The sequence below is a fragment of the Ambystoma mexicanum genome, chromosome 5q, assembly GCF_040938575.1.
Source record: "Ambystoma mexicanum isolate Mex_15411 chromosome 5q, UKY_AmexF1_1, whole genome shotgun sequence".
Taxonomy (NCBI): domain Eukaryota; kingdom Metazoa; phylum Chordata; class Amphibia; order Caudata; family Ambystomatidae; genus Ambystoma; species Ambystoma mexicanum.
In genome coordinates this window covers 519403404-519426631 of record NC_090933.1, presented here as the reverse complement: position 1 = coordinate 519426631, position 23228 = coordinate 519403404, and the positions used below count along the sequence as shown (strand labels likewise).

General features: G+C 46.6%; 1 protein-coding gene across 2 annotated transcripts in view; it reads right to left on the bottom strand.

Moving 5' to 3' along the window:
* Positions 1-23228, bottom strand: part of SPIDR (scaffold protein involved in DNA repair) — a 3076965-nt gene that overhangs the window by 3012488 nt on the left and 41249 nt on the right. For both annotated transcript variants that reach the window (XM_069621022.1, XM_069621023.1), the window contains exon 2: positions 971-1126. In XM_069621022.1, the coding sequence (XP_069477123.1) occupies positions 971-1126 (156 nt within the window). The remainder of the gene's footprint in view (positions 1-970; positions 1127-23228) is intronic.

Genomic DNA, 23228 nt, shown 5'->3' with positions numbered 1-23228 from the left:
TGATACTTTGGGTATCCAACACAGAGCTTAGAACAGCAGCCTCTAGGTTTTTTACTTCAGGAATTTTTTACAAGAACACCCAAACGTGTTTGAAGAACCCACTACTTGCATTGTACAAGATACTGTTGGAGAGCGTTCCAGAATAAAATCCCCATATACGGCCAGGTGGGAGCCATACAAGACCAGGGTATTACTAAGAAGCAGTGGGAATGGTTGTTGAGACACATCCCTAAACATGCAAGAGCAATACAAATTAGGGAAATGTGGTACAAGATACTAGTTCAGCTGCAATACACACCCACTAGACTTCACGAGATGTTCATCCACTTATCGCATAATTGCTGGAGGGGATGCAATGTTAGAGAGGACTGACTACACATTTGGTGCGTCTGCCCAAAGATTCAAGAGTTTTGGAAAGCGATAAAGGCTAACCTCCAGAAAATGTTCATCTTCCCCCTCCAAGAGTTATTGTCCTTATCTATTTGGTATGCATGACCCAGAAACACAGCCACATAATAAAACAGAAACCCGGGCAATTTCTGTGCTGCTGAGAGCGGCATGGCTGCTGATAGCCCAGAGACGGAAGAGTGAGCATGTGCCATTGATACATGACTGCATATGCAAAATATAGGACTTTGTCTCCCAGAAATGGGTGCCATACATGCTAAACCAGGACAACGCTGCCTTCTAAAAGGGTCTAGGAATGCCTATTATCATTCCTGAAAGATTATACTACCTCTATGCCTGCAAAGAATGAAGCTGTTAAACATCAGATTTCTGATAATACATGGAATATGCGGTCTGCTTCTGCCTAATCCTGATCTCCAAGGGAGGGAAGATGGGAGGGAGGAACAATTTTGAGAATTCTTGATATGTGTAATTTTCAGTTTGTGTTCCAATTCAAAATCAATGAACATATTATTAAAAAAAGAATCACTTTATACAGGTGCAGTAACAAATATTACTTTACCGTTCGCGTGGAAGAGCGAGCAAATCCATCTCCACATCGAAGCCAAGCATTGGAAACAACAGAGGAAGTCCTGGCTGCCCCGGCATCCGATATCTTGGATCCCAGAAAAACCTCATCTGGGAAACTTGCATATTCTTTATCCAGGGATCTTTTCTTCTATAAGTGAAAAGAGGACAAAAGAAGCATTCATTACAAAGATACCTGGGTATAAAACTTGCTGACATTTTTGAGTACTTCAGTGTCATCACCCAACTTAATGGTACTCATTTTACCAGTCTAGAACCAAAGAAAAGCTGAGGGGACTCACCAGTAGGCAGGGGCACTCAGCTGCTCCGGGGCCTGAGCGCCACCCCCCCAAATCCCAAGAAAACCAATCTCTAACAATGTTTATACGCATTCAATGACACTGCCCTAAAATCTGAGCAGCGGCACCCCCTAGGAAAGTCATAAGTTGGCTCCCCTGCCAGGAGGTGAAGCTGAGCCAACAAGGCCACACGAAGATCTCTGCAGTGGATGTATTAAGTCTCTCAGGGAGAAAAAGGGAGGGAGTTTGTAGAGGAAGACTACTGTGATGATGTCCCTGCCTGACCCTTGACGTGTGTCGGGAGGAAGGGAGACTACGGGGCCGAAATGGCCTGCTCCATGATACATTATGATGACTGTCACAACAACCAGATCAGAAGGCAGGGGCTTGTCTAACAAGATCGGTAACCGGACAATGTCACAAGGGAATATGAGAACCACTATATCCCTGAGTAGTTTGCATTTGTTATTACACTTCATATGGGGATTTTGACCTTCCTGCTATATATACAATTCACGGTATCGCACAAAACAGAACAAGTACAACATTTTACACAATTTAGTTATGATTATTATTGTGTTCCCTGAATTTCACCCTGTTCGGAAGAACACTGTCCCTCCGTGATGTTCTCACCTTGGGTTGTGCTGTTGCACCGCCTATCTAAAAAGGGAAAGGAAGGAGAGTCTTACCAGAAGATTACAATGAGGGTGCTATTCTTAATAAAAACACGGGCTGGGCTAGCTATTCCCATACATTAAATCACAGAGTAGTACAGTTCACATGGGACTGTTTTTGCATGGTATGAAACCAAGTAGTTTATTAACCCTCCATGAAGTGTGCTTAACTATACCATAAATATAGATTTATAAAAAAAAAGAGATAGATGCAAAAAGAAAGAACCTCTCTCCTTGGGTATTACCCTTGTTGCTTGATGTATCGATTGTACCTTTTACATCAGCCTCGTAAAATCACAATAACCAATATGGCATTTCTCAAGCGTTGATTGAAATAGGCATGATTAATGCAACTAGGACCTTCTATCGTGTCGTATATGCACTGGTCAGTAATGGTAATTTATTTGATATGCATTTGTCTCTCTTAAATTGGAGACATCTGCTCAACCTCTGGTCGACCGGTTTCGATGACTTCTGTTTATGTCATCTTCCTCAGGAACAATTTCTTTGATGCTTTGGCAATCAGTCTTCCACCCGTTAGGTTCGGCGGGGCACCCAGCACAATCTTCCTTTTCGCAGTTAAGCACTTCCTTGCATGTGTTGGACGTGTGTTTTGTTTGCTTATGCTGGGGATCCAGTCATGGTCACGGGGTGAAACTAATTCTCCTCCGTAGATGGATCAGTCAGGCAGCGAAGCTCTGTTAGGAATCTCGTGCAGTTCGTTGTGATGAAGAGGGAATATGAACCCCTCTCATCCTCAGGTGGGAGGCCTACCAGACTGTAAACCAGAGCCTGTGCTACCAAAGAGGGAGACCGCAGCAGTTTAGGGGGCCCAATTCCTGTCACCTCCCCAAGTGCCAGTCGGTATGTGTGCAGTACCACCTTGCATCACCCTCTACCTTGTGACAAAAATGCTTTGTGTAATTTTAAAGTGCCATTTATAAACTGGAGTACTATGGTAGGTCTTCAAACTCTACCATTATCAAATATTTGACCAGTCATATTCACCATACAAAGCAGCATTTGTTTTCAGATGCATGGGCAATCTTGTACATTTTGGCTACATTTTGTGACCAGTGTGGTGGGTCAGAAGAAGAAGACAGACTCAACTTCCATTTTGAACGAATTCTTTATTTTAAAGAAAAGGAAAAACGTCTAACTTTCAATAAGCTATGGGGTTTCCCTACCTAACCAAACTAAATAGGGTGCTTGGGGCAGCCAGTGAAAGTAATGAAAATGTTAACGAATACCATTTTAACTAAACATAATTACAGAAAAAATACAGAAAAGTATAATTAAATATATATGGGGGATGGGCTAAGGGATTCAAATGGGTGGGGATGGGGTTGGGGTACAATTATGGGGAAAGAGGGGTTTGGGGTCAGACCCCACAACCGCCCAAATAAAAAAGAAAAACAGTTTTTGTTAAGATCACATAGATCCTGTGCTCGTCAGTGAGCCCAAAACCAAGTCAGTCTACTGTCCAAAATAAATCTAACCTGACCCTATCACTATCATAACAAATAAGGTTCAGCCAAATGACTCCCTTCTCCTGTGAACTGCTCTCTCAGCACTTTACGTTAGTAACGGATTCTTAGAAAGTTCTTGGTTATCACTTTCATCAAATTGTACAGTTTTGACTGTGGGCTTTTCCACTTTTCTTTTCCTCTTCGGTCTTGTTCTCTTACAATCGTATTCTTTTGGTTCTTCCTTTTCTCTTGTGACCTCTTGTTACGCAAACATGAGAGTCTTTCTTGGTTCAATGTCCAATCTTTATCTGGCCTAGGATGACGAAACACTATCCCAACTGCAATTCTCATTCTTCTCTCAGTCTTGTATGTCTCTGGGATAAGTAGTAGTATCCTGATAATGATTCTCACTCTTCTCCCAAACTTGTGCCTCACTGGGATGAGAATGACTAGTCCAGTGATGATTCTCACGGTTCTTCCAAACTTGTGTTTCACTAGGACAAGGATAAGTACCCCAGTGATTATTCTCACTCTTCTCCCAAACTTGTACCTCACTGGGATGAGTAGGAGCAGCCCAGTGAGGATTCTCACTTTTCTTCCACACTTGTACCTCACTGGGACGAGCCCAGTGATGATTCTCACTTTTCTTCCAAACTTGTACCTCACTGGGACGAGTAGGAGTAGCCCAGTTATGATTCACTTCTTCCATACTCGTTTCTGACTGGGACGAGTAGGAGTATTCCACTCATTTTCGGTACGCTCCCTGGGTCTTCTGCTCTCCCCGTTGCCTTCTTGATTTTGGGGTGGGTGGTGGTGGGACGGGTCGCATCGCTGGGTCTTGTCAGGACGGCGTCTTTGCTAGGTTCTCTCATTCCTCTCTCGGGATGTTCTGTGGTGCCGGTAGGTAAGTGGTCTCGGCATCCAGGAGGCACTCCCTGGTATCTGCGGTCACATCACTTCTTGCTAGGTCTCTCCTGGGACCTTGTTCCAGTCCTTTGGCCTATTGCCACCTGCATCTCCTGGAGTGCAACTCTGGTACTTGCACACGCCAGCTTCCCTCAGAAGCTGGCGTGGAAGCTTTGGAAGCAGCACTTTGGAAGCAGCACTTCCCCAGATTCCTTCAGTTCAGCTCCAACATCCGATTTGGAACTCTCTGGCTTCTCTCTCTCATGTGTCCCCTCCTCCCAAATTCATGACACTGCGCAGGGACTTCCCCTGCATAGCATTAAAGTATTTCTTCTGTGTTGTACTTGCATTTGGTATTACTCTAGTGGTTTTCTTCGTTTCAGTACCACATGAGTAGTTTTCTTCAGGTTTTCTTAGAGGTTTAATATTACAATAACAACTGTCTACTGATTCTTCCTGTTGTCTTCCAGTAGGGTTTATCAACAGTGGTGGATAAGTGGATTGGGTAGGGGGTTCCTTACCGGAACAGGAGTTCTTGTCCCCATGGGGCAGTCCCCTCCGGTGAGGTCCTGCTTGCCTCTACCTCTGGGGAGTGTATCGTTCTACAGGCACACCTCCCTAGCCTCACAGGGAAAGCCCCCCTGATCCCCACCCCTTTGGGAGAAGTGATCCAATCTCATGATTCGTCACACTAGGCAAAGTCCTTATGCTTGTCAGAAGGGGTTACGAACCTTTCTCCAGGGACCTGGAGAGGTGTATGGGGAAATCCACAGGCAGCCACAACTTTGAGGGCAACAACAGCCAAAAGGGACCCAATACCTGTTCCTTCCCCCTCAGTGCCAGCATGCTAGTTTGCAGACACCTATCTCCAACCTTACCTCCTAGTGCATATACTCGCCAGGGTTCCTCTTGCTAAGAAACTCCAGAGCGTAAGCAGAGACCAACAGAGAAACCGAGAACCAACTGAGAAGATCAGTCCCAGTGCCCTGTGCATCAACTAGCCACGAGAGATCAAACCTGTCCGCTGCACACCAGCGAGCAGGCACTGCACATATAGCAGCTAGGGACAGACAACCAGTGTGAGCCAGCAGGGGCTAGCGTGGGAGCTAAAAAGGTGGGAACAACAACCTGGGCTGAGTACCTACCACCGGTCATCCCAAACCTACTAAAGCACCAGGGACAGAAAAGGTGAAAGAACCCTTGTGCCCTGAAGTTACCAGAGCGGAACACAGAACGCAAACCAGGCCAGTGAACTTTCACTAGTGTCATGGCCATTACATGGGGAGCAAGTGGGCAGGGCTTAGCCACCCTCCCAACCCCCATTTTTAAAGGCTTTCCCCCTTTAACATGCACATTCCAAGGGGGAGGAAGAACAGGATTGACTATGGTAAACTGGCCAATCAAAACAAAGGGAGGGAGATTTAAACATGGGACAGGAAATGGGAAGTGTATGCTGTTCGGGTGAGGTCAGCAGTCGAGGTGGCCCATGAAACCACCAGGTTGAAGGAGGAAGTGGCGGCTTGTGGAGGAGATTTGTGCAGCAGGTGAGGTATTGGTTTAGGAGTGAAAGTAGTTCTGCATCGTGAGTATGCTTGTTTGGGTGGCAGGTAAGCAGAAGCTAGTGTGAGTAGTGAATGTGAATTGAGTGGTAGTGGGTGAAGAGGGTGTTTGAATAGTGGGTAGTGAATAGCATACCAAAATTAGCCAGCTAGTAAATATGATTTCTATCACTGCTGTGTACCAATCTTTAGGCGGTTTTATTTTACTGTTGTGTCCCAGACATAGGCATTCTCCCTCTATCCAGATATCTCAAATCTAGGTGTTTTGCATTTACTGCTGTGCCTCCAATTTAGTTCACCCTCTGGTCAGGTGAAGTTTAACCATAGGCCACCCTAATTGTGAAGATTTACCATGCGTCACACTTATATAGAATTGTGAAGGTTAGCCATGCCTCACATTTAGATAGAATTATGGAGATTAGTAATTTGTCACAACAGATAGGACAATGTAGATTAGCCGCCTAGAAGAATTTTGTAAGCAGTCAAAGCATTAACACCCTGCTTCTACTTCCTCAAACACACCACCCGAACACTATACACGCCCACTGGGCTAGCTAACCTGTACCCAAACACACACAAACCAGTGCGCACAACCTGCAACACCTGCGAATCTACACATACAACACATACACACCCCAACATAACAAACAGTCACATAGAAACGTCCCACGCATTGGAATTTACCCGTAGGGATACAACAAGCCAGTGCACACAACCTACCATCTGCAAGCTAACACACGCAGGTGCCTGTTTCTCCTGGTTCTGGACCTATCCTATCATTCTTCCATCACTAACCAACCCTGTCCTCTTTCTTGCAGAGCCACGTAAGTGCCTGGAGACTGCCCTTGGATGTTATCGGTGCACAGTATAACTCAACATAACATAACCTTTGGCTAGAGTAGGGAAAGGTAACAAGTCCCTGAGGGAGCTCAGATGGCTTGCATTTAGGGAGCAGAAGCCAGGCATTAGACAATAGGGTTACCATTCAGTAGCATGAACCAGTGGTTAAGGATGCCTGGATTAGGGAAGGGACTACCAAAGGAGACAAGAGGGAGAGGGATGGCACTAGGTCACTCAAAGAAAAATAAAACCCTCAAACTGTCTCAAAGACTGTTTTCTGTGCAACCAATAACAATTTGCAGTTGATGTTGCTATTGCACCCTGGATCTGTTCTGCACCCAAAGCACTCGCTCACACTCAACTCAATAAAGAATGTGCTGTAAAAATGTCACAACAAATACAACTTTGTGCTACAAAATGTAATTTTTATGTCACAAAATGTCCCATTCGATGCTGCAGTAATCTGGGGCTGATGGCCGCCAGAACCTTCCTCCTGACCCTGCTTAGAAAGGTTAGTTTTCAGAGAGGCATTGTTGGAACACACAAACTGAGATGGAGGAGGTGCTGTGGCCTTGGTGTTCAGCCAGTGCCTGGGAATGGTTGTAAGGGGCCGAGGACGGTAGGTGAATGGGTATGGAAGGTGAAGGGACAGGGGTGGACAAGAGGAACAGGGGTGGATGGAAGGGAAAGGGTGGAGGGGTGATTGGTATTTTGATGTTGCCACACTACGTTTGCATATACCTCTTTTTCTCTGTGTTTGTGATCTTTTTTTGAAGCTATATCAATTAATACATGTTGAATAAAAGGAACATACCTTTTATGCTTAGGGTATAATTAATTGGGATTCACTTACCAGGCTCTTATTTAGTGGACTGCGATGTGTACATTTTTCAATCTATGGCAAAAGCAGTTTTTGTTATGAGGAAATAGAGAAGGGTTAGAAGGTGAAGAGTGAGCGGATGGAAGTGGAGAGTGGAAGATTTTGGAAGGGTGTGCCTGTTATTTTGAAAGTGGCGAGTGGATGAAATGGTGGAGTGGATTTCCCACTTGAACAAATTAAGTGCTCCTGAGCAAACAGTACAGTTAATTGCAGCACACCCAATCGAAGCAGCCAGGCTGCGTCACTCTAAAGCACACAACTCCCACAGTAAAAAAAGACAAACTTAAAATACACACTTGTCCCTAGAGTTTTGACAGCCATTGGCCCTGCCCAACCTAAGCTCCACCTAAGTGGCTCGCCCACGCGGGGCCCTCCATCCACTTGTCCAGGCACCCCTTTGCCTGAAATCTTTTAAATCTAGCCCTTTATGGGGCATGCAGAATATTACTGAATGTGTTGAAGTCAGAGGTTTTGTGGGCTCTTTGGGACATGTCATGTGATTGGAAAAATACTTCACACTTCACTAGTAGGAATTGCACTGTAAACAAAAGAGTAGGACTGCTTACCAGTGTGAGATCAGAGGGCAATCTGCAAAGCATCTGCGAGAGAATCATGAGCGCCACCTGCCCCTTGAACGTGCATGCTCGAGACTTGCAGTGATTCCAAGATGGCAGACCGGCCTTGTATGGGTTTGGTCCAGCAGCTGCAGCAGACCTTGATGCACCCAAGCAGTCAATCAACTAGCAAAGGCCCAATCCCCCACTAGTGAGAGAAAGTATACACATGTTCAGACCCTCATGTAGAGCCCAGAACTGTATTCATATTTATAAAGGGCTAAACTACCGCCCAAATGCATATAGGTGCTCAGGCACATTAACGAGTAGGGCAAGGTACAGAGCCTCAAACAGAGCGCATAGGTCTTAAGAGCTTTGTGAAAAACTAAGATGGTCAGAGATTTTTCGAAGCTGAAGGGGAAGAGAATCCTACAACGTATGGGCAAGAACAGAACAGCAAGGTCCACCAGCACGCACTTTACAAAACCTCAGGATCCTCAATAAAAGCTGCGAGGACAATCGCAGAGATCTCGAGGGAGTGTAGTGAGTGAGTTTAAATTGAAGATAGAGTGTGCCTGATTGATGAATAGCACGGTGTGCGATACACAAAACCTTGAAATTAATATGGCTTTTCACTGGAAGCCAATGGAGTTGTTGAAGTAGGAGAGGAGTGTGCCAGCCTCGGTGCTCCTAAATCTATGCGAGCTGCAGAATTCTATAAGGTCTGCAGATGCTGAACTAAAAACTCAGGCTGGCGAAGATAGATTCCATTACAATAGTCCAGAGAACCCATGATGGATGAGGCCCCAACTGTAGAGCAAAGCTCGGACGGTAGGAAAGGGAGGATCTTTTTTAGAAGTTTTGATTTAAAGAAATCGGAGGAACAGTGATGACATCTGGGCTTCAGGCTTCTCTTGAGCCTGAGGGCAGAAGTTTGATTCCAAGACTCTTAACAGATGCACTGGGGGCAGGACAAGGCCCCCAGGAATCAGGCCAGTATTCAGCATTTCAAACCTCATTGGGATTGGAGGATCCAAACACCAAAATCTCCATCTTGTCCCCATTAGAATTCCCAAAAGAGGGGGCACTGTTACGCTTGAATGAGTATGGCTGCCTGAAAAGCTGCTTCGTGAAGGGGACAATCCTTGATATTAACTAACGCTTTGGTGCAGCGTTCCATCTCGAAAATCTACAGACTTCTGTCTACTGAGTTGAGGCAGATCCTGCACAAATATTACGGCTCGGGAAGGAACCATTGAAAAGGAATCACTCCTTTTCTACGCTGCAGTCTGAACCCATGGTGGCGCCCCCGGACACGCTTCCATAACACGTGGTCCCCATAGACGCGAGTCCCAAGGCTTCTGGCCTGATTGGCGGAGGGGCGTCTTCAGCTCTACACAGCACACCTTAAACTGCGGCCCCCTCAGGGGTCTGACCGTGGCACAAAGCTTTCATCCCCATGCAATGGACTTGACCGCACTGGCCCCTTGAGGGACACTTTCCACTTCGGCTTGGCCCGGGACTCCCGCCTGCAGCTATTAAATCGATCGGTGCCTTGCTGCATCCGGGGTTCGCGCCCGGCCTTCTTCACCACTGCCGCAGCATTTGGAGCCCTCGGCACTGCGGGCCACGACCCGCATACTTGCCCACCGCACTCGGCGGACCCCGACGTCGGCTGGGGAGACTGTGCCATGACTGGCCTGTAATACGCGGCGCCACCTGCTGCCAGGTGGACAGCAATGGGGCAAACTCGGATACTGCGGTCCATGAGCCTTCCTTGTCCTGCTGTTATGTGGCTCATCCTGATACGGAGCAAGGGGTGAAACAAGTGTTACGCGACCTACCACCTCGGCATAATCCCAGCGGCATCAGTCACTACCGCGGCTAGCTGGCCAGACGCACATCACTTCACGGAGGCCCTGGAGGCTCCCCTGGCCACTACAGCCCAGGCCTACCCACTGTTAAAATGGATGTCTGAACTCTGACCTGGAGGGCAGAGGTTCAGAAGGCCAGCCTAGTTTCTTGGAACAGGGTGACCTCTAGACAAGACAGACCAATCAGGGTAGCTATGGAAGGCGGTCAAGACTAGGTCTCAGGAGGGGCGAGGGTGACTGAAGGACCTCAATGAGCACACAAAGCAAGGACACTTAAAAATTACTCCAGAAAGGTGTTATAGCAACAATATAGACATTTATTACAAGGCCTTTGTAACATACACCATAGCAAAAGAATCACAGTAACGCTAAGTAAACAAACACAACACTATCAATACAATGTATATACCAGACAATTGGGATGTAAAGGGGTTAAATGCACAAAATATGTCAACAACCTAGATGGGAAGGAAACGGGCAGTGCAGATAGTCTTTAGGCCACTTTGACATCGACAACACACCTAACTAAGAGGCAGTACAAGCCCTAAGAAGAGAGGAGCCTTGTGCTCAATAGTACATGCAATGCAAGTGCACACAGTTGTTCCAATGGGCAAAATAGGGTCTCTTTAGGGGTCTCTTGCAGCTCGGGAAGGTCGATAAGGTGATGAAGAACAAGTTCCCACTATTCAGGGAGGACCTCCACTTGAAGGCAGAGGCAGTTCCAAATAGCGGGATGGAGTTGCTAGTTCGCGCTAGCAGTGGAAAGGAGAGGGCCCCCCAGGGGCTACTTGTGCGTAAAAGGGGCCCTTGGTGCCAGTGGCCACTGGTTAGTGTTGTAAGTACTCACCGGTCCCAGGCGCACTTGGACCCAAACTTCGCACGTTCAGTACACTCGGGTTGCAGGTTCAAATGCGGCAAAAATGACATCTCTGTGGCTTTCAGTTCCTGAGATACAGCGATGATTCCAAAACGGGACAGTGGCAATTTCTCCGCTCCGGGTGGATGAATCGACCCAGTTTCACTGCAGCAGGCTTCAGGGGAAAGAGGGTCTCAAATGCAGCGTACTTGAAAAAGACGTTGCAGCGGCACGGCAACACGGTAACAGAGTTTACTCTGGTCCTGGCGCACTTGTCTCACTTCAGACTTGGGAATGCCAAGTGTAGAAAATTCGGTGTGAGGATGCCAGGGACACAGAGCTAGCAGTATCCCAAGTTTCGAGGGTCTCCTCGAAACTGCGGCGGAGACAGAGCAAAGGTCCTGCGTAAACTGGTCGGCCCACTCGTTGGCCCAGGGACACTTCCGAGAAAGCTTACTACGTTTTGGTGAACGTGCCGAGAATAGTTGGTCCCACTATTCCAATGGGTCAAAGCGTCTTTGCAGACCTTCCAGGAAGACCAGATGCAGAGGGGTCCCACGGGACGACAGCGGGCTCAGGATGCCAAACCTTCCAGCGGGTCACCAGCGGTTCCTCGACTCGGCTTCGTAGTTGCAGGATACTTGGATCCTATCCTTTGTTCAGTGAGAAGTCAGGAGATCGACAAGGTAGGGGTGTTTTTGGCCTCCTCTTATCCAAAGTTCCCTTCGCGCCAAAACGAAGAGGACCCAATGGGAGATCTGCTCACAAACACCCACTCCATACATGGACCAATCACGGACCACGGTGGTCCCAGTCATTAATGGCACTCAAGACTCTCTGGCACCCAGGATGTGTATTGGAACCAGACGTTCCAGCCCACATTCTGGAAGCACACACAAAAGGCATGCAGAAGCCTGCGAAAGCATTGGGTTTCGTGGGAAAGTGCATGACCAAATAAGGACTGACCCGGGTCAACTCGACCTGGGGAAGGTGAAGGGGCAAGATGGCCAAAGGACAGGACAAAGAACCTCGTGGCATGGCCATTTTGGAGCCAGGCCACCTATTTGTGCCAAACGCGGTTAACGCAGTTAACATGGAAGGAAAGGGTTAAAAATAATGCGAAAAGATAGCTGCCACGAGTCCTGTCCATGACACATCTGGACAGTTCATAAAAAGTCCACCGAGATTATCTAGTCCTTTGGAAAATGACTATAGACGCCAAGTATGCTGTATGGTAAGATACATTGCACACTTGTTACATGTTGTGCAAAAGTTGCAACATGGGAAAAGGACTAAGGGAAACAAAGTCTCCCAGTACTGACCGTCTTAAGGGCATGTCAGTTTCCCCATAAAAGTGAGCGGAAGCCCAGAGGCGTGCAGCTGAAGGCTGTGCTTCTCTGGCAAAGTCAGTCAATGGTGTCTAAACAGCAGCAAACATTTTGGGGGTGTACACATGGAGGGAAAATTACATACAATTATGAAATCTTTCCTAACACCCACTGCTGCTGACTCCATCCTCCTCAAGTTGAGCCACCCGATACTTGCCATTAATCCAATCTAGATTCGGCACAGGGATAGTTGTGATAACTGGTCCCCAGATGCAAGGGAATTCCCCACCTTTATTTTGGCTCATGCTACGTGTGCATCAGTATCTCCTGAGATACAACATAGCCTTGACCACAAACCTTGCAGAGAGGCCTGCCTGTGACAGGGCCGCTTTGTTGTGGGGACGCTGGGAGTTCCATGATGTTATTACGTTCAGTGAGCAAGTCCTGCAGCCTACTGCACGCCTGGAGGGCCTTTGCAATAAATACCAAGTCCAGGAGCTAAACCTAAACTCAAACACCCGGGGGGGCATTTGATTGCTGATACTACCATCTGGCACTTGGGAGGTCACAATTCCTCCCGGTGCAGCCTGGACCAGCCCGACTGATCATCATCGCTTTTATTGCTACTGCTGAAGACACTGCTCTCCTCCGCGGAAGCTTCCTTCCAGAGTTCTACAAAGAACTCCGACTTCTTGTCCGGATCTCTTGAGTCTTCTTGATCACTGCACGGGTACAGTTGTCTACTGCTGTCTCACCTTTAGGCCCAGCATGCCTTTGTGAATGCATGCAAGGATACAAGAACCAGTGTCTACTACGCCACAGAAGAACGGAGGGGGACTTCATCATGTTTTGTTACCAGTCAACGAGAGGATTTTCCTGAATTGGCCTGATCCCATACTCACCCTCTCTGCTTCGCGGCCTGCTTCCCCAGCGGACCGGGGGAATTACGTCCAAAAGGTGGCAACACAGCACACCACAATTGGCCTCCCCCTCTTGTTCCTGGTGGAACATCTGCTTACCACCCAAACACGCCGATAACTGGGGTCGGACCTGCATGTCCCTTCCCCATCGTGCAAGGGAGACCGCAACCCACCTGTACCCGGCCTGGGATCGACCTACTGGACTTGAGTGTCACTACCGGCCATCCCTGCTATACCTCTTCTCTACAGCGACTACCCGTTGGATACCTGTATGTGTTCTCTGGAGTTCCACCCCAGGTCTGCTTCCCGCATGCCCGATCGTACCGCATCTTGGACTGTCTACTCTCTCCAAAGCACCCATGAGACACACTGCCCTAAATCCTATCACTCCACTGCAGTCTGAGTTGGATAACGCTACCACTCGTCGATATACAGTGTAGTTGGGCTACCTGGCTCAGAAACATCACTGCCGCTCACTGCACAGATCACCTCCTGTGAAAACTGCTAGGATCATGACAAAAGGAGCGAAAAATTATCAGAGCTCTATCAACATGTTCTTGAAAGCGGCACCAAAACCTGGTGAGCTTGCACCTGAACCTACCATGTCATCGCCTCCAGAGTCCACTGAATCTCAGAAGATGATGGATTATATGCAAGAGGGATTCACTGCTCTACACTCCAAACTAGATGACATGAATGGGACCATATCATCGATCAAAGCCCATATGGAAAAAACGGACAGCCGGGGTGCGGAGTGTGGAGACGAGGGTCACTACGCTTTTCAGACAGGTTCTGGATGTTAGCAAGAAGAACGATTATCTTGAATCACGCTTCAGGCGCAACAACCTCCGCATTATGGGGGTCCCAGAGAATAAGATCGATGGCCCCATTGAAGACTACGTTGAACGCACCCTGCTCATGCTACTAGATTCCCCGAACCTCTCCCCACAATTTGCGATAGAGAGAGCCCACTGTGCCCTGACGACAAAAACCGAGGCCGGGTGCACCTCCCCGCCCCATCATTGCACAAGTTCCAAATTAACGCGATAGAGACTCACTTGTCCGTGCAGCGAGAGCCAAAGGGGAACTCTTCCTCGGCTCCTCCAGAATCCACCTGTATCCGTACAGTAGGAGCGTAAGACCTTCCTGGCCACCAAGAAGAGGCTGCAAGACCTAGGGGTCAAATACTCGATGCTTTATCCGGCTAAACTCAGGATTGAACATTCAAATCAAGTCTACTTCTTCACCATCCCCGAGGAAGTCTCTAAATGTATCGACAAACATTTCCCCGGATGAGCATGCATGCCTCGGCAGCTAGGAACATGTCACTTTGTTCATCGAAGACTGAATAACAATACCTACTGTGAAATCGTAGCTTGTTTGTAGTAGACCCTATGATCTACAGTCTATTCCGGACCAACTGATTTTGCTGCTCAGTTTCGCAAAGTTGTTTTTTTCTACCCGTTATACATTGCTTTCATACTACGCACCACGAAAATGTCTAGTCTATTCCCTAATTCGGAAGCATCGCCTCTCAGGGCCAACGCACAGCCCACCAGGCGATGATGCCACTGTTTTTGGTTTTGCTTGAAGTTGTACGGGTTTTCACCTCTCGGATTGGGAGAGGGGTGGGGCTGGGGGAGGGTCAGGAAGGTTATGTTTAAAATTGCTTGGCATGCGACAGGGAACTAGAGTACTCAAACATGCACAGTTTCTCACATATAGATCAGGGACCCATTCACATTTTTGCTGAGCCCGTGTCCCAACGTCTAACCCAATACGCTGTCTTATTAACATTCAATGCCTTTCCCGGTGGCTGACGACAACCTTGTCTGCACGAGTTGGAATGTCAGAGGACTAGGTAATTATGCTAAAAAGCGCAAACTATAGCAATATGCTGAACGGTACATAGTGAAAGTGCTCTTTTTGCAGGAAAATGGAATGTCAGAGGACTAGGTAATTATGCTAAAATGCGCAAACTATAGCAATATGCTGAACGGTACATAGTGAAAGTGCTCTTTTTGCAGGAAACCCATGCACGTGCTGGTGGTTGTGAGAGGTTCACTAAAACATGGGGCCCCCAGAGATATTATACTGACTATTCCACCCGGAACCGCAGAGTCATGATCCTGATACACAAGAGTCTTAAGTTCCAGCATAAGGTGGTTCAGGTGGAGCCCTTCGGTTGCTATGTCCTGTGGTTTGGTACCCTGCTGAACAGTGGGGTTGTACTCCTTAACATATATGGTCCCAACATCAACGACCCCAAGTTTTACACGCATCTGGCATCCCTGCTCGCCGGGTTCCCCATTGCCCCTATCCTCTGGGGTGGGGTCTTCAACAATATCTTAGACGTGAACCTTGATAGATCAGGCTCCAGGCCCCGCCAGCTCTCCAAGGCGGCCAAAAACAGTCTAGAAGTCCAGGCCCAAGTGATGGAATCAGACGCATGGAGGCTGATACATCCGGATTCCCGAGCATACTCCTACTCCTCAGTACATGATTCATTTTCACAGATCGACAGATGGCTTGTATTGGATATACTCATCAGAACCAACACACATATGGCAATTCTCGCCAGAACATTCTCTGACCACTCCCCGATAACCATCTCCCTCGATTGGGGTACAGGTAACAATAGCGCTCGATCATGGAGGTTGTAATCACATTCCTTATTAGACACGGACATTAAGACAGAGCTGGGGACCACCATAGACAACTTCTTTGCATTAAATACTGGTTCAGTCCACACACAAGCTACCCTCTGGGAATCATTCAAAGCCTAATAAGGTGCATGGCAATCTCCAAAGAGTCAGGGAACCTTAGAGTGATCCGGAGAGACACTACAAGGAGTGAATCTCGACTCTCCTCCCTTGAAACCCAATATGCCTCTTCACAGACTCTCGATGCCCTCTCGGATATCGGCACAGAACTAGATACATTTCGCTCCCAGGCGGAACGGGAAAGGAAGTTCCTAGACGGCCCCTACACAGCTCGCAAGTACGGTGAGGCGGAATGCCCTGGGCATGTCTTGGCGAGGCTTCTCCACCACAAGTCCGGCTCACCCCACATCCCGGCTATAGAGAGGACTGATGGCACTCTTGCCCTATCATCAAAAGCTATTAATGCACAATTCCGCTTATTCTACGAATCCCTCTATTCCAATACTGACAATGCAGTGGATGTCGAGGCATACTTGGACAGTCTCCCACTCTCTGCTCTCTCCACTGAGACCAGGGACTCCCTAGATAAACTAATTACAGCTGAAGAAATATCCAAGGCCATTAATTCACTGGCCGCTGGAAAGTCCCCCGGATCCGACAGCCTCCCGGTTGACTTTTATAAACATTACAAAGCCTGCTTGGTCGCCCAACTGTATGCTTTGTGGAAGGAATCCTGTGATTTAGGCATTCTCCCCCCTTCCCTTTGTGAGGCTATAATCACTGTGCTACTTAAACTAGACAAACCCCCCACTCAATGTGGCTCATATCGGCTCCTCTCCCTCATCAACTGTGATGTCAAGATCTATGCTAAAGTGCTAGCTCTGAAACTGGCACCGTACATGCCTTACATCATACACCCAGACAAGGCAGGGTTTATGCCCGGGTGCTCTACCTCACTTAATTTGCGTCGCCTATTCAATATTCTTGCCCGGATCGACCCGAACATACAGGAAGTGGCAGCCACCCTCGATACGCAGAAAGCATTCGACTCCCTCACTTGGAGCTACCTCTGGCGAGTCCTTGAGAAAAGCAACTTCGGACCCAGCTTTCGGGCCTAGGTCAAACTTCTTTATTCTTATTTAGTGGCCAGAGTCCGCACTGAGGACAGGTGCTCGGCCCTTTTCTAAATAGCCAGGTGTACGAGGCAGGGTTGCCCCTTCTCACCCCTGATTTTTGCTATAGCCATCGAGCCCCTGGCTGAGAGGATACATCAAATGCATGCACATAAAGGGTTGAGACTGTCCGGCTCTCCCGAGATCATATCCTGTACACTGACAACACCCTCCTCTTCATTCGCTCTCCTGCAGAAAACCTTGCTCCTATTCTGGACGATGTCATCCACTTTGGCGAGATTTCGGGTCTCAAGGTGAACTGTTCTAAATCCATCCTTCATAAACCAAGGAGGACTTCCATGGGGACCTGGAACGGAAAGAACGAAGGACAATCTAGTGGTGTCGCTCCACACCACAAATAAAGACCGAAGGAAAAATTGTGGGTGTCGCTCCACACTCCAACGAGAGACAATGGGAGGACTGTGGCGTACCGCTCCCTGATGGAAGAGGGACTCCACCTGATGAACCCCACTTTGCCCTACTCTCCCTCAACAAGTCGTCTCAGGAGAGTCAGGGGGCGTCGGGGATATTGTGGGGTACATTTACCCACTAAGCAAAATTCCCCTCCATCATCAAGCTGCACTTCAGCAGTTACCAGCAGAATGGTTGTGCTGGCTCCTTTGAGCACCATTACCTTGCATCAAAACTACATTTTACAGCTATAAACTGATGGCTGCACTGCCCTGCCAAGCACCTATTGGGCAAGATGAAACAGGGAACACACCAAGAAAGGCTACCAGTGTGTTTCCTTAGGTGCACCTAAGAATAGAATCAAAATTTCCCATTGAAAAAGGAAATATTTGGCATTTTAATGATGGCGCCCTGATGCTCTTTTTCATCTGTTCAACATTACACTGCTTTTATCAGTGAGACCCAGCTATACCCATCGATATTCGGATTGTGCTCCAGCAAAAGAAAGCATTTCTCACTGAATGACAGGCTTTGTCATGCAAGATCTGTGAAATCACAAGAATCTTTACTCTCAGCCGTAAGGAAAAACACTTGACTTTCATGCTACAAAATGTCAAAAATAAATGCATCAAAAGAAACCCTAGCTCTCTGTACATATGTCAATTTCAGTCGACCTGTCCCTTGAACAGATTGCTGTGTAACAGAAACTGACTAGGGCTGCAAACAATGTTTGGAATCCAGATGGAAGAGAAACCCGAATTTGAAAGGGACATCCTAGCATGTGGCGGTCCGTAGCATGTTGGGGACAGAAACACCAGGAAAAGGTGAATCATGGGAAAGGTACATATGGTGGAAGGTTAAAAATTAATGGAAATATGCTCTATGATAATATGTACAAATGTCTCAAATTTTGGGTGAAGCGGTTCCCACTAAAAATCATGAAAAATTATTAGGGCGGAACAAGGTCGTACAGACCTGGGAGTTGGAATACCATGCTCTGTATGAAATATGTCATTTGCCTATGTAATTTGCAAAACTGCCACAACTGTAAAAAGGAGTGATTTATGTCATAATTGATTTTTGGCAAAACTGACTGTGGGATGGCTTTGTACCTCATAAAACACAACCCCATAAACTTAATTTCTCCTTGAGGAGGCGACCAACATAGGCAGACCTATCCGGTTCTTAGGGATAGGTCTAGCTTAGTTCTGCCCAACAATATATAATGTGATGTCACCCGCCTTATAAATAAAGAGGGGAAGCTCACAGAGGACACACTCTTCTTAATTTTCCAGCGCCAGCGTATCCAGATATTCACATTCACTTTGCAAGATTCCAGACCCTGCTGCCAGGCCAGAGCATAGCTGACCCTATCCAGGCAGGACCACTGATCCAGAAATCCCACTAAAAAAATCCCAATAACTAGGGGGAAAAGCTGTGATACCCTCTTGGGAGTATCCTGTGACGAGACCAGCTTTTTGCCCCACTACCTGCATGCCGCTGTACCCTTGCTATCCAGTGACCAGACAAGCCCAGCTGTTTGCTGTTAGTAGAGCCCGCCGTGCTGTGACCAGAGCCTTTGAGTCCAGAAACCCAGTTGGCTGCCCCAAAGTCCAAACTCAAGTGTAGATTGCGAGTATTTCTCCATCCCATAGCCACACATAGCATACCCCATCTTGATACTTTGTCTTTGTTCCACTCTCTAAGTAATCCTATCCATACCCTGGTAACTTGTTTAAAACTGTCTGAATTCTCTGTGCATTCTGTTCTTGATCTCTAGGCGTTAGCACCATTCTTCTATTCATCTCTGTCTTGCATAGATCCTTAGTCATACTTTGAATAATTTAAGTAATTCCCACAAAGAGCTGAACGTGGGGTGAAAAGGTTAATGTTGCAAATTAACCTTGGAGCGTACCGTGTCTTTCTTTAACAATCTAGTCTTGATAATCTACTTTAAGTAAAACTTGTCCTTTCTTTCCAAACCGACTTTCTCGGTTAACTGCGTTTATTTTTCCAAAACCGAATCTCCTTCCAGATTGAAAATCTCATCCAGGTATTCAGCTAGAGCCACTCTTTCACTTATATATTATCCCTGTGATGTGCATCTATCACCCAGCCTTAAAACCGCATTCCAATTGGGTCTATTTCACCAGTTTAAAAAAAAACGTTTTTACATTTAAAACTGCAAACAGTGGAAATTGCAACTTTTCAACGTGTGATTTTGGCTGCACTGTGTTCTTACTTTTCAAGTTGGTTTCTGAAATGTATACCCTTTGTTGAAACCTTGCCTTGTAGTTGCGAAAGATATTATTTCCTGATACTGTGATAAATCATATTTACCTCATTTATTCAACCGCACGTTTAAGTTAATTATTTACCCATTCCGAGTGTCATTTTATGCAATTGCAAAGGGTTTAAAAGCTTATTTTGTGAGCGAAAGTCGGATTTTGATTCGGTTGGCTGCCTAATATCCCTGACTCCTTGCTGCTCTTTTCTATCCCCTCAAAATTCGATTAATAGGGGTGTGAGCGAGTATTGCAGGGGGAGATCTTAACTCTGTTATCTACCTGAACAGTAAAATTGCTCCCATTCATCTGTGCTTTGGATTTGTTATAACAGAAGGTCAAACTAAGTGTATTTCATTATTTATTCCGTAATTATCACCCCTTTGGTGATTGCTGCCCAATATTAAAATTGTGTGATCTCATTTGAATTTTAAAATAAATAAATATTGTATTCCCACCTACCGGCCTGGTTCATGGTCCACTGGGACCCGGGGTATTTGTAAAAGGGGGTGCGAGAGGTTGGGTGACAGCTCAATCCGAATTCGTAGAAAATAAAGAAAAAGTATTCTAATTGAGTGCTACATCCTAGGCTAAGGGCAATAGTCCTGGTCCGGTGTGTGACGCCCGATTGGAATCCTTTACAGATGGGCACTCCACACATAGGTGTCTCAGTGATTCCTGTACCTTGTTGCAAAAAAGACACACTCTTAAACTAGATTCCAAACCCTCACGTGAACTTTGGACCCCTCTTGTTAAATAAAGATTAAATCTCAATCTCAAGGCCTTCAATCGAAAATCCCTGGAGGGATGCTTTCTCAAGTAAGTGGACGAAGTATTAAAACATTTATGTTGTATTCAAAGTGATCATTAAAACATCGGTAATACTTTTGTTTCCAGATCTTTTGACCAGTCACTGACAGGAAAAGAAAGGCCCAGAATGCTATAAAGAATATGTTTCTGGAACAGGGGGAATGGGGGGTTGAAGCAGACCTGCTTCGCCCAGCTAAGCTCAGGGTGACTTGGAATGGGAAGGATTTCCTATTCTGGGACACAGAGGGGGCGGAAAGATTGTTGAAATCCATACCCGCTGTGATGCTGCCCGATGGTGACAATGGATGAAAGGCTGCGGCGCAATAGAGTATTGTGTTTCTTGACTTTCTTTTCATGGCGTGTTCTTTCCGGAGATAAAACGCAAGGTGTTGGTGGTATGTCACCATAATGTGCTCGTTATTTTGTTCCCCACTGTGTGCTTTTGGAGACCTTCGGGATAAGCCTTGGAAACCGTTTGTTGACGCGGTTGGTTACCAGAGTTCGGCGTGTTTCTCCCCCCTCCCCCCGGAGTTAATGTGGGCTCTCAAGGATGTTTCTTCATAAGACTCAGAAATTCATCCAGACTGCGGTTGGAAATTGTGGAAGCTTTCCATTGTTGTGTTTGTATTGTTTTTACAAAGTTAAAATAAATAAATCAAACATTTATAAAAAAGAAACATCGAACAAATGCATTTTAATATACTGAAAATCAAAAGTGTCTTGTCCAGAATTTAACCAAGAAATACTGATCGCTGTAGTCGTCCCAATTCTGCAAAGTTAAAGATCACGAAATATTAGTACATTAAGCCAACTGGTTGTAGGGAAGGGCCTGTAAACAGTAAATGGGTCTGCCAAAAAAGACTAAAACAGACAAATTAATCTTTAGTATTTACAGATGTAAAACAGACATGCAATCCAGTGGTGACAATGTTTGGACTTCATTAGGCTGGGCTGGGGGGCAGCTCTCTCTTTGGAGAAACATTGGTTGTTAATGGTGATCTTGAAGCCAATCCTGGAATGTCCTCAATTTCAAGAGAGGGCAGTGATGTTTATCCACAAAGGTGATACAGCGAAAGCACAGGGTCTAGTTAGGTTGAGGAGAGCTTGGCAGCATAGCATGTGAGAAGGCCAGATCAGGAGATCGATTCAACCAGTCGAGGGAGTTTGCTCATGGATGGATTTAAACACAATAGGAAAAGTATTTGAATATAGAGCGATTTTATATGGATAGCCACACCATGTGATGATGGTGCGCAGAGGTGGATGAAAATTGTGGCAGGTTTTATATGGAACGAGTCGCAGTGGTCAATAATTTTCTAAGAGGCACAAATAGGTAGAGGTGGATGGAGGAGTTAGCCATTCTGCGGAGGACCATGATGGCAATTAGTGTTTTGATCGAGTGATAGATGAGGTGGGGACAGATTTGACATTTGTTAAGCAGTCAAAGCCAGGCAGCTGTATCAGGGAAAGTGCTAAAGTTCAAGGTCACCGTCACAGAGAAACCCCAAACAGAGACCCTTTCGGTAAGGAAGTCATGGGCAGTGATATCGGAGAGGGCAATAGGGGCATGGAATTGGTGTCCAGGAGAAAGATCATTTCAGTTTTAGAGGCGTTTAAGGGTCAATCAATGCAGCACTTGTTGGTGGTGGATAACAGTCAGGAAGACAGTGGTGCAAGAGGGCAGCCCAAAGGTTAAGGAAGGGAAGAAGATTTGAGAAACATTGGCAAATAGATGTTATGAGAGCCCAAAGGACAAGGTGAGTTTGCAAGACTGAATAAAAGAGGGAACCAAGCACAGAGACTTGTGACACCACTATCGGAATAGCATTCATTGCGAAGGTCACAGTGTTCCAATTAATGGAAAAGGAGCAATCGGGCAGGTTGGAGGCAGCCCAAGAGGAGGATGGTTCACTGAAAGCAAAGATCAAATAGAGAGTGTGAAGAGGGAGGTATGGGCAACTGTGCACGGAGAACAAGGACAGATGAAAGGTGGAATTGGTGTGCCATAATGTGAGCGAGCGTTGGCTCTGTAGAGTCCCTGCTGCAGAATCTAGCTGGGAAGGGATCACTGTGTCCATTGACATCCAGGAATTTGGTGTCAGTGTTGGGTTTCTTAAAACATTTTTATTTTTTAAATTTATTTAATTGATTTTTACAACAAATAAAACATAACCATCACACCCGACAGTTCCGGTTACAAGCTTCTTGGCATACATTTGCATTTTATTTATTACTGTCTTCCCCCTCCCCCACTTTAACTCAAGCTTCCACCTAAATTCTTCGGACTTCCCTTCTCTTAGGGTTAATCCCCTTTGCCGTTCTCGGACGTTTCATATTCACTGGATTTGGCTTGGGAGGATCCCACGAACCGGCTACCATTTGTCTCCATGCTATCAGAGGTCCCACTTCAATATCCTCCCCTCTGCTGGCTGCCTCATACCAGATTACTGTCTCAGCATCTGCCCATTTCAGGAGATTATTCCACCATACCTCTAATCTGGGTCTATGGGCTGTTTTCCAGCTCATGGCTATTCTCCTTGTAGCCAGATGTAGGCTAGGTCCTTGAGTTTGCACACATGTTTCAGGTTGCGTGTTCTGGTAACCCCCCCCCTCTCCCCCAACATGCATGCCCTCACAGATTCCACCTCTTGCTCGATTCCCTTTTCAGATAGTCTTAGCTTAACTTCCTCCCAGAATTTTCCCACCTCCGGGCACGCCCAGAACATATGGATCAACCAAGCATTCACCTCCCC